Source organism: Stegastes partitus, unplaced genomic scaffold (assembly GCF_000690725.1).
Source record: "Stegastes partitus isolate 25-593 unplaced genomic scaffold, Stegastes_partitus-1.0.2 Scaffold510, whole genome shotgun sequence".
Classification (NCBI taxonomy): Eukaryota; Metazoa; Chordata; class Actinopteri; family Pomacentridae; genus Stegastes; species Stegastes partitus.
In genome coordinates this window covers 381,971-394,020 of record NW_007578241.1, presented here as the reverse complement: position 1 = coordinate 394,020, position 12,050 = coordinate 381,971, and the positions used below count along the sequence as shown (strand labels likewise).

The 12,050-nt window shown below is 39.4% G+C and overlaps 1 protein-coding gene across 1 annotated transcript in view; it reads right to left on the bottom strand.

Moving 5' to 3' along the window:
* LOC103361540 (neural cell adhesion molecule L1.1-like) overlaps positions 1 to 12,050 on the bottom strand; it is a 50,668-nt gene that overhangs the window by 28,597 nt on the left and 10,021 nt on the right. The window contains exons 5-9 of the mRNA XM_008287645.1: positions 11,814 to 11,945; positions 11,478 to 11,621; positions 11,280 to 11,391; positions 9,969 to 10,132; positions 8,348 to 8,507 (exon numbers count right to left, since the gene is read on the bottom strand). Coding sequence (XP_008285867.1) covers positions 8,348 to 8,507; positions 9,969 to 10,132; positions 11,280 to 11,391; positions 11,478 to 11,621; positions 11,814 to 11,945 — 712 coding nt within the window. The remainder of the gene's footprint in view (positions 1 to 8,347; positions 8,508 to 9,968; positions 10,133 to 11,279; positions 11,392 to 11,477; positions 11,622 to 11,813; positions 11,946 to 12,050) is intronic.

Below are 12,050 nucleotides of genomic sequence, written 5' to 3'. Positions count from 1 at the left end.
GCACCGTGAGCGTGACGGCCGTCTCCGGCAGCACCATCCTGGCCGCCGTGTACTGAGCGTTGCAGATGTAGTCGTCTCTGCTGTCGGTCTTCAGCAGGTTGGAGAAGTACAGGTTCCCGTCCAGGCCGACCGTCACGCGCTCGCTCTGCTTGATGTGGACCATCCCTGAGGAGGAACCGGAGGTTAGAACCGCTCAGCGTTCTGCAGAATGTTCTGACACACACACAGCACTACAGTGAGACTGACTCTTGTCCATCCAGTGGATGTACGGCGGCGTGGAGCTCTGAGGAGGCTTGCAGGTCAGGATGATGCTCTCTCCTTCGAAGGCTTTCTTGTGGACCCTCTGCTGCTTCTGGAGAACCGGCTGGGCTGGAACACGGAAGCAGAAGTTCAGGTTAAAGTCGCGCTCTCTGACATCCTAAAGGTCCAGTCTGTAAAACCTGCTTTGTTTACTGTCGTCCCATGAAAAGAACCTCGTCAGAACCAGCTGGTTCTCCATGCACCAGAACCTTCATATTCATCAGTGATCTTTACGGTTGTCAGTAGGTATACTTTTTAACTTTATACCGGTCCCACAAAGTCAGAGCATTCAGTGGAGAGGTCCAGGTCCTTGAAGTCCACAGAGGAGGGTCCAGATTGATCCCTTTAATGGACTTTTCCCACCATGTCTGAGCCTCAGAACTTCATCAGTACCGCAGACAGACACATGGAATTACTTCAACATAACAAAAACAAACTTACTCAAAATTCAAACAAAACTAGTCACAAATTAAACAGAACCTCTTGAGATTCGCCCCAAACTATTGATCAGGTATGATATGATCAGTAATGAGTCAGAACACACCAAAGAATGAACGAGCATGCCTCCAGACGTCTTTGCTGTGTCATGATTACTGCTCATTCTGTTTTACGGCAGCAGACGATGCAGCTTCTGGAAAATAAAGCTTCCAAAGTTCTGCCCATTAAAGGAAAACAAACATCTAAAAGGGCAGAAATCTGACTGAGACTAAACCTCCAGAATCACCGTGTCTCTGAAAACAAACTTCCAGCATTCATCAGAAACAGCGAAAACCGTTCTGTCTGCGTCTAACTTAATTACTGAACGTTTCCTGGGAGTTGACTCGGAACCAGCATCATGTCAGACGATGAAACCACAGCAAGGATGCAGAAAACTAATCAAACGAGAGCCAGAGAGCCACAAGACGGAACGAAAGACACAAGAGTGGACCGCAGAGACAGACGAGAACACAAACAACAGCTTTCAGACGCACAAAACGACGACGAAACCGCATGAAAGACTCAGAAAAGAAAAGAAAAAACATCTAATGAGCACAAGCAGAATAAAAGTGACTAAAAGAGACAGAAAACAGACACGAACTGAGAAAACGACCACAAAGACAAACAGCAGACACCTTTTTAGTCGACAAGTAGAATCCAAAAAAGAACCAAAATCTGCACAATGAGCTCAAAAAATAAACAAAAGCCACAAAAAGACTTGAAATTTCCCCAAAAACAGACAAAATAAAAACACACGCAACCACAAAAAGATGGAAAATCATCGCAAGAAAAAGTAAAATCTACCAAAAAAAAAGCAAAATCCACCATAAGATGCAAAGTCCCCACAAGAAAAATGCTAAATCAGGACAAAAAGATGCACAATGACCCCATAAACTAAATAAATAAAAGCCACAAAAAGACTTTAAACTACATAAAACCACCAAAAGAAGCAAAATCACCACAAAGAGATGCAACTAGAAGACATAAAGTCCATCAGTGGACACAAGCATCTCACAAAAACAGAAAAAACATCATAAAAGACCCAAAATAAACACACACAAAAAATGCAAAGTCCCCACAAACAAAAAGCAAAATAACCACAAAGATGCACAATGACCTCCTTTCTCTCTTTTTTTGTGACTTTTATTTATTTAAAAGTCACAAAAACATTTGAAATCTCCCCCAAAACAGACAAAATCACTACAAAACCACCAAAAGAACCAAAATCACCACAAAGAGATGCAGAAACCACAACTAGAAGACATAAAGTCCATCAGTGGACACAAACATCTCACAGAAACACACGAAACCTCCACAAAAGACCCCAAAAAACCACAAAAAGATGCTTAATCACCGTAAGAAAAAGTAAAACCCCTCCCAAAGAGCAAAATCGACCACAAGATGCAAAGTCCCCACAAAAAAATGTCAAATCACGACAAAAATGACTCCAGACAGCAAATAAATAAAAGTCACAAGAAGACACCAAACTAGGCAAAATCACCACAAAGAGATGCAACCAGAAGACGTCAAGTCCATCAGTGGACACAAGCATCTGACAGAAACACATGAAACCTCCTCAAAATAAACACACCAACATGTGGAGTGACTGTTTAGTCACTGGTCCTCCTCCTCCCTGACCATCACTCCTCTCTGAGCAGCCGCCTGTTTGGGGAGCAGCTCTGGTGCTCGTCGCTGTTCTGGAGGCTGAACTCGCTCAGGTGAAAACTTCCCATCGCTGACTCACCGGCGATGTCACGGCGGCTCCGTCTCCAGGAAATGGTTGCCACGGCAACAGGAGATGAGCGAGCAGAACCGGAGGCCTGAACCGACCTCGTCGTCGTGACCGAGTTTAAGGCAGGAAGCCGAGAGCGTTTCTGTTCAACCATCAGCGGGTTCATACAGCCGGGAACCACAGTTTACATCCACCCATAGAGACCATGTTTGTTATGACGGACCATAGATCTGCTAGAGGTCGTCTGGAAGTATGACGACATCTGATGGGTCATAAATATACACCAGAAGAACCCGACTGAGGAGACATTTAACCAAATACTAGCATTTCTGTAGGTAGAGGTTTGACCCAACAGGTTTCATCATATCTCCAGAAGACCTTTAATAAATGAATGAAACCAAAACACAGGATGGTTTTAGTGACAAAGATTCATGGTTCAATGATTCCATCAGAGAAGATCCAGAGCTTTAGGAGTCATCATAAACGTGGTCTGTACAGGTGGAGGAAGCTTCTGTTCATGGCTGTAAACACAGTCAGTGTTGTGTGTTTGTGCGACTCACGCTCTACGATGATGTGGACGGTCTGCGACATGGCGGTTCCCAGCGTGTTGGAGGCGTAGCAGCGGTAAGATCCTTCGTACGACTCCAGAGGTTCGTCGTAGTTGGCTATCAGCGCTCCGGATCCGTGAAGTTCTGGTCCGAACGCCTCCCCGTCTTTCACCCAGCGGAATCTAGAACAGCAGCAGAACCGCTTCATATTTTACAGACATTCAGAGTTATTTGGAATACGATGATATAAAAGGACTGAAAATGGGAAATCATTCTGAAACTACTGTTTTACAGATTTTACAGTTTGGTGAAGTTTGATAAATAAAATCATCAAAAAAATCAGTATTTCTATCAAACTATTTGTGGTTTTGCAACATTTGACGATAAAATAGTCCAACTTTGTTTTTTTTAAATCAGCAAAAATATCCTTATGTTCCAGATATTTGTTGTAATTTGAAGAAAAGAAAGTTTACATTATTGTTTTACAGGTTTTCTTGCAGCTCTGTCTGGAAAATCTTTATAAAAAGCTTCGTATTGCTGCCAAATGTTGCTGTTTTTCTTCTTCTGCTGGCAGCTGCAGCTGGAACAATAACGTACATCATGATTCAAGGTTTTTTTAAGAATTTAATTTTGGTTTTTGGTGTTTTTCGTTCTGAGTCCTGCGGACAGAAGACGTCTCTGAGTTCTGAATTTGATTAAAAATAAGACGCACACGGCAAAAAAGGACATCGAGAAACTGGACGATCAGAGATAATTTAGTTTCTGCCGTGATTTAATCAGGACCACATTTATCTCCATGGCAACATAAAGGCCAGAGAGCAGGCGGAGGTCTGGTTCTGTCGTCACGTCTAATCCGGGTCTGAGCGAGTTCAGGTGAAGCCGGCGGACGTACGTGGGCGGAGGGTTTCCGGTCGCCTCGCAGGGAAGGTACATGTCCTCCGGAGAAAACGCCGTGAAGGACTTCGGAGTCTCCGTCAGGACCGGAGGCTGCAGCACTGGAAGCACACAGGAAGGGACAGGAAGTGACAGGAAGCACACAGGAAGTGACAGGAAGCACACAGGAAGTGACAGGAAGTGATGAGAAGCACACAGGAAGTGACAGGAAGTGACAGGAAGTGATGGGAAATAAGAGGAATTAATGCTGAGTACAGAAAAAAGTCAACCAGCAGAACCAACGGAGCACCAAACGCCGCCCCAGGATGAGTTTCTATCTGGACTTCCACATTACTGGAACCAACAAACGTCCTGTTGCTGCAGAAACGGCTCGACTGATCAATATTTATAGCTTCAGGCAGGTAAAGTAGAATTCAGGTTGTTTTTTTAGCTGTTAAACTAGAAAACTGCTCCTTTGTTAAAAAATGTAAAATAAATAAACAAACAATCAAAAAACGTCCAAGTGAAGAGATCTGCTGCAGACACAAGGAGACACAAAATGACAAGAATGAAAAATAAAATGTCAAAAACAAGCGACAAAATGACAATAATGAGAAAAACGATGACATAAAACAAAAAGAGCGAAATCAAATGACAAAAACGAGACACAATGAGACACACAACTAAAAATAAGAACTTAAAATAACAAAAACAAAAAATAAAATAACAAAACAAGAAATTAAACCACAAACTGAGACACAAAACTAAAAATAAAGTGACAAAAACGAGAAACATGAGACATAAAAAGACAAAACAAAAAAACTAAATGATGAAAACGAGACACAAAATGATAAAATGAGACACAACGACACAAAAAATTGAATAAGAAAAACAAAAAATAAATAAACGAGACACCAAGCAACAAAAATGAGACTCAAAGTGAAGAAACGAGACACAAAACAAACAAACAAACAAACAAACAAACAAACAAACAAACAGTAACTCAGCGTCTGACAACAGTTTTCTCTGTTTTTGGAGCCGTTCTCTGAATGCTGCTCTAACACCAGGTCCAGGCAGCTTTCAGGAGGTCAGAACCTCAGAACCTGTGTAGGTCCCTGAACTCTGCTGTCTGTGCTTCAGACGGTCATGAAGAGCCGCAGTGCAGCTCTGATCAGTTAAAAGCAGGAATCCTCCGGTTCTGGACCGGCGCCGATCACGGCGTCTAATAAGATGAACTCTATTGATCCGTCAGGCTGGAAGCAGCACGACTAGTCCGATCAGGATGGAGATATGATGAAGGCCGGAGCAGCAGGAACTGATTGCTGATACCAGCTGATGGGTTTTATCACTGAGATGTTCTTCTGGACCAACAACGAGCTTCTTTGTTCTGTTTCCTGAAAACTGCCTCGTTTAAAGAAACTGAATTAAATGTGATTAAAGGTGAAGTCAGTTAAATGTTGGTGAACACGTGAGTCTGATGATAAACTGGATCACATTCAGACAACACAACACACACACGGTGATGAAAACACAACATCTCAGGTTGGACACACCAGACTGAACAGATGACGTGATGGTTTGTTGGAAAAAAAGTTCTTCATCACAACCAGGACGGTCCCGGACTGCTCTGAACTTTATCGACACGAAACACGACACGAAATACCGAAACTTAGACACAAAACCAAAAAAAGAGAGAAACGAAATGACAAAACAGAGACACACAATGACACAAAACATAAAATAGGGAAGTAAAATGACAAAAACACACACAAAATGACAAAAAATAGGCAAAATGACGAAATCGAGAAATAAAATGCCAGAAAAAAAACACAAAAAACTAAAATGTGACACAAAACGACACAAATCATGACAACACAACAAAACAAATAAACACGAGGCACAAATAACACAAAACAAGACACAAAACAACAAAAACTGCCAAAAAAGGAAAAAATCAAGAAGTAAAATGCCAGAAAAAAAACAAAAATGTGACACAAAACGAAAAAAAAACATGACAACACAATAAAACAAATAAACACGAGACACAAACAACACAAAACAAGACACAACACAACAAAAACGAGCCAAAAAATGACAAAATCAAGAAATAAAATGCCAGAAAAAAACTCAATATGACAAGAAATGAGACACAAAATAACAAAAATTAGAAATGAAACGACAAAACCAGACACAAAACAACAAAATAAGACCTAAAATGACAAAAACAAGAAATAAAATGCCAGAAAAAAACATAAAAAAACCAAAAAGTGACACAAAATGACAAAGAACAGACTCAAAACGACACAAAACATGACAGTACAACAAAAATAAGACCCAACACGACAAAGACGATCTTCCAAAGACGAGACAACACGACCACAAACAGTCCAAACCGCCCACATCAGACACAGAACAGAACCAAAGGAACCAGCTGTGGCTGTCTCTCAGGTTCTGGACCTTCTAACTGAGTCATTCTGCTCTATGAGACGTGTCTTTGTCCTGTCAGACGTCTGCTTTGAGCTGCAGGACGTCGGTGAGAAATGAGCCACAGAGACGAACATGATGATGACAAACAGGAAGGAGACTTACTGTTCTGTATCTTATCTGTTAGTCCACAGGAAGCAGTGAAGGGAAGCAGAGAGCACAGGTCAGACACATCACACATCATCATGCTAACCAGGCTGCTTCTAATCAACCGTCACCATAACCAACCCACTGGTCTCATACTTTTATTATCTCCTCCATCTACTTCTGTACTTCCTCCTGCTGTCTGTTACATCTGCTCGTCTTCCTGCCACACCCACAGCTGAAGGTCGCACGCTGAAGGTCGTGGTGAACCTCATCCCTCCTCCTCTGGGAATCCCCCGACCTCCCACCCCCGACCTCCGACCTCCAGAGCTCATTCTGATTCTGTTGTTTAAGCGTATTTGTTCTCTGTGTTTATTAATCGTCGGGGATTTGACCCCAGAATGGTCCAAAACAAAGACCCGAGTGACTGACCCAGGCAGGAAGAGAAAGCCCACTTAAGCAAAGAGAGCATCAAACAAGCCGTCGATGGCGTTTGATTTATGGCACGACGACCGTGTTGAGGTTCCACATGACCGACGGCGGAAGTTCTCGCTTTTTATTCACGGGTCATTTCATGAAAAATCCATCAGAACCTCCCCCCTGACCTCCTCACAATCAGCTGATTGTTTATCTGCACTGACTTCTGGAGTTCTACCTTCAGAATGTTCCAGAGCTCCAGGTCCTTGAAGTCCACAGAGGAGGGTCCAGATTGATCACCTTAATGGACTAAAGCTCAGAACTTCATCAGTACAGCAGATAGACTGTTTCTGTTTGAGTCCTGAGCTGGAAAACCAACAACAACCCAACAGAACCCGGAGTGGTCCTGACAGTTGTCGGTAGGTTTACTTCTTCACTTCATACACTCAATGTTCTCCTTTAAACTAAGTTTGACTTATCACTTTAATGGACTTTTCCATCATTTCTGAGCCTCAGAACCTCATCAGTACAGNCATTTTCTTTTATGTTTTTTATACATTTAAAAACATATTTTCCTCCATTTCATTGATATCATTCAATATTTAAACAACATCCATGTTGTCTGACTGTTTAATAATATCTCACATTTTTCAAACATACGATCAAGACTTTCAGATATTTTTAATGAACATTTTATTTATTTTATTTATATTTTCTAGAAATTTTGTTCACATCTTATGAAGGTTTATTAATATTTAAAAAAAATATTATTATTTAAACTTTTGCTAAATATTATAATTTATTTGGACAATCCAGGAGTATTTTTAGACAAAATTTAAAATGTTTTGACATTTTGATCATATTTTTGGACTTATTCATGTTCCAGTACATTATTTACATATACATTAATATTTTTCAGAAATTTTTTCAAACGTTTTAAAGAAACATTTTCTGACAGAATCATATTTTTCTGAATATTTAATTAAACTAAAATATATGAATAATATCATAACATGTAAATATTTTTAGACAGTTTGTTGAAATATTTTTCTAAAATTGTTTTAATATATTTGGACATTATTATATTGTATTAATGTTTTCTATAACATCATTCTTTTCAGATTATTATATATTTTTACATTTTAATACCTTTCTGTCACATTCTGACTATTTTTGGACGTAGAAATAGTTTTAAAAAAAAATTCTGTTGGCATTTTTTGACAGTTTATATTAGTATTTCCAGACATCTCTGAGGATGAGGAAGCACCAGCGTAAAGAGTTCTGTAGAACCTCGCTGAGTTTAACCATCAGATGCGAACCCGGCGCCGAGGTTCTGTCCTGGAGAAGGTTTAAACTTTTAAAACGAGGTGAAATGTTCTGGTTCCAGCTGGGCGTTGAGCCCGTTTTCTTTCCGTTTGTTCGCTGGACTTACTTGTCGTCCGGCGAGGACTCCTGCAGCTTGTGTCCGTTCTTCTTCCAGACCACCTGGACGTCGTGCAGACGAGGGTCTTTGTAGAAGCGACAGTCGAACAGCGCGTCGCCTCCTCGGACGACTCGGAGGTGCTGAGGCCCGGCCAGGACGACGGTCCGATCTGGGACGGGAGACACCTCTGTGAGCTTTCAACGGACTCAAACCCAACAGCACCGACTTCATAAAAGATTTAAATCAGGGTTAAAAAAGAAAGAAGAATTCAAAGAGAAAACACTGATCGTTTATTCAGATTTCTATGTTTCTATACATATTAACATTTGTCTGTTTATTAATGTATTACAGACATTTTACTTCAAAAACATTATTTTTCAATTATTTTCTATTTCATGTGATTTTCTCAATACTTTGGATTTTACTATGTTATTAATGTCATATTTTTGACAATAATAATAATATTGTTGAACAGATTCATCTTCATAATCTTATGACATTCTGATTATTTTTTGACATTAATTCTTTTGACACTGTGTTAGTATTTCTTTTTTTTTCAGAATTCATGAATATTTTTTTTTAATTATTTTAAATATTTTCCAAACACAATATCTACATTTTTATTTATATTATATATATATATATATATATATATATATATATTTTTTTTTTTTTAAAAAGGGAAAATATTCATATGTTGCAAATTATTATTAATTCGCAAAAGATTAATATTTTCTGACATTTTAAAATATATATGTGTATTTTAGACATTTTATTCAGATTTTCTGACAATTCCGTATTATAATATTTTAAGATAAATTATCAATTTCCTGGAAATGTGTTGATATTATTGAACCTTTTATTTTATTAATATTTTCACACATTTTATTTAGATTTTTAAAACATTTTCAGACGTGAATATTTTTCTGGACATTTTAATTTTCTTTCTAACACATTCATATTATTAATTTTTCTGACATGTTTAATCATTTTCAGACATTTTCTCATTATTTTGTGGAATTTATTGTATTATATTAATATTTTATAAAATATTACTCTTTGGGTGATTATTTTCTGATTTTCCACATATTTTATTTAGATTTTTAGACATTATTAATATTAATATTATCCTACATATTATACTTTCCTGACATATTCTGACGACGTTTGGACATTCTAGTATTTTTTCAGAAATGTTATTTAGATTTTTTTTTGACAGTTTATTAATGTTTTCTGACATTTTAGAAATTTTCTGAATATTTATGGACATATTATTTTATATATATATTTTTACTGCCATTTTATCAATATTTTTTTGGAAATGTTATTAACATTGTCAGACATTTTATCATTATTTTGTGGAATTTATATTATATTATATTATATTCATATTTGAGAAAATATTTATTTTGGGTGATTATTTTTCTGGACATATTAATATTTTTCTGACTTTTTAAAAAATTTATTTTTAATTCTTTTAAAAATATATTTGGAAATATTTTCCAGACTTTTGTCTTCATATTTTTCAATGTTACTTCCTGAATATTTTCGTGATTGTCCCGAGGGCAGCAGGACGAAGCAGAACTGAGGGGCTCTGCAGCAGCTCGGCCCGACTGGGACCAGAACTCACTGAAGACCTCCAGGTTGGCCGTGATGGAGATGTTGGCGTTCTTGATGGAGCACTTGTACTCGCCGCTGTCGTCGTGGCTCACGTTGGTCAGCTCGATGGTGCCGTTGGTCAGAAGAGACACTCGAGGGTCCGACAGCAGCGGAACCAGATCCTCTTCTGCCTCCCTGAGACAGAAAACAGAAAACATGATGACGTCAACCAGAGCCGATCGATAAACCAGAGCTGATCGATAGACGAGAGCCGATCGATAGACGAGAGCCGATCGATAAACGAGAGTCGATCGATAAACGAGAGTCTCCTGAATTCAATCGGTGAGCGACAGGAGAGGATCAATAGCGATGATTGATAAACTCTACAGCTTCACGCTGAGAAATAAACACAAATAATCCTGATCTGTGCAGCGACAAAAACACATTAGGATTAAAGTTAACACAAATAAATGTGGAAATAACAGTTTTAAAATTTAAATACTTTAAGTTCATGTATTTATTATTAATAATGTTGCTGCTTATTTCTAACAATAAAAGTCTGAGATATTTTCAGAATAGTTTTAGGAATATTGATCGTTTTCTGCCTATTTCATTTATTTATTAATAATACTTTTACTGATATGTTATTAATATTATTTTTACTAATATTTTAGTTGCCAGATTATTTACTTAAATTATTTACTTATATTTTTTAGATGTTGTAAAAATTATTTTTTGGGACATTTAGAAAAACATGCTCTGACCTTTTCTATTCTTTTTTTTTTGTAGGTTTTCTGACTGATCATTTTTTTATTTGTGTTTTCAGCAGCTGCAGTTCTTCCTGCAGCCAGCGGGGGGCGCCGCCGCATCATCCAAAGACAAAAAGGTTTGATTTCAGACTGAAACTGATCCTAAAAACAAACATTTTGTTTCTATCCGAATTCGCATTCGTCGTATTTTTCTACACGGAACTAAAATGTTTTCAGAAAGTGAAATAATATTAAATTCTGTTTCACTTCTATTGTCTCCTCCTTTCTCCTCCTTCCCTCCTTATTTTCCTCTTTTTGTCAATGAAACATGGACAATAAAGTGATTTTGATTAAACAGTCTGAAGGTTGGTTTTTCCCGGTGGACCCAAATGTCCCACGTGATGCATTCAAGGACCGTCAGAAAGTTAATAATCCAGTTAAAGTTTGGCAGTTTTTACACTTTCTGGAGGATTTTTAGGCTTCAGACGGTGAAACACCAAAACGTAGGAGGAGGAGGAGGAAGAGGAGGATGAGGAGAGGGAGGAGGTTGTATATCTAAGCGTAAGCGTGGTCTGCGGTAAAGAGGAGGTCACCATGTGACGTGGGGTCTGGGCGAGCCGAAGGATTCACAGTGCAGCTGGACATCTCCTCCCTCCATCACTCGGTACACGACTCCGTCAGAGGACAGGATCTGAGGAGGAAGCTCTGAGAGACACACAGACGTCGATCAGTAACCGATCAACGGATCAATCAGGGATCAATCAGGGTCAATCGATCAGAGGCCAACGCACCGACGACGAACAGGAAGGTGTTGAGCAGAACCGAGCCGTGTTTGTTGGAGGCCTCACACTGATAGACGGCGTTGTCGGAGAAACCCACGTCTCTGAGGATCAGAACCCCAGAAGATACGCTGAGGCGAGTATCTGGGTCCACGTCTGGAAGAGGAGGAGATGACGGAGGAGGAGGAGGAGGAGGAGGAGGAGGAAGAGGAGGAGATGATGGAGGAGATGGAGGAGGAGGAGGAAGGGAAGAAGTAGTGATCATTGTGTCAGGTCCAGCATCAGACCGTGTCTAACTTCACCAGGTTCTGGTTCCACCTGAGCACCACGGAAGAAGAAGCCTCTGACCTGAGATTGGTTGCCCGTTGATGCTCCAGGTGATGTCCGGTTTGGGGATGCCTTCAGCCAGACAGTCCAGCCGGACGGTTTCTCCTGGAGCGTAGCGGAGGTTCTGGGGTTCCTTCACCCAGTACGGCGCCGCTGGACGGAACCGGACGAGTTAGAACGGACAGGATTCACAGAAAAACACCAAACGTGTAATATCTATGTATTAATATCTATATTTTTATATCTATTTACTAATTC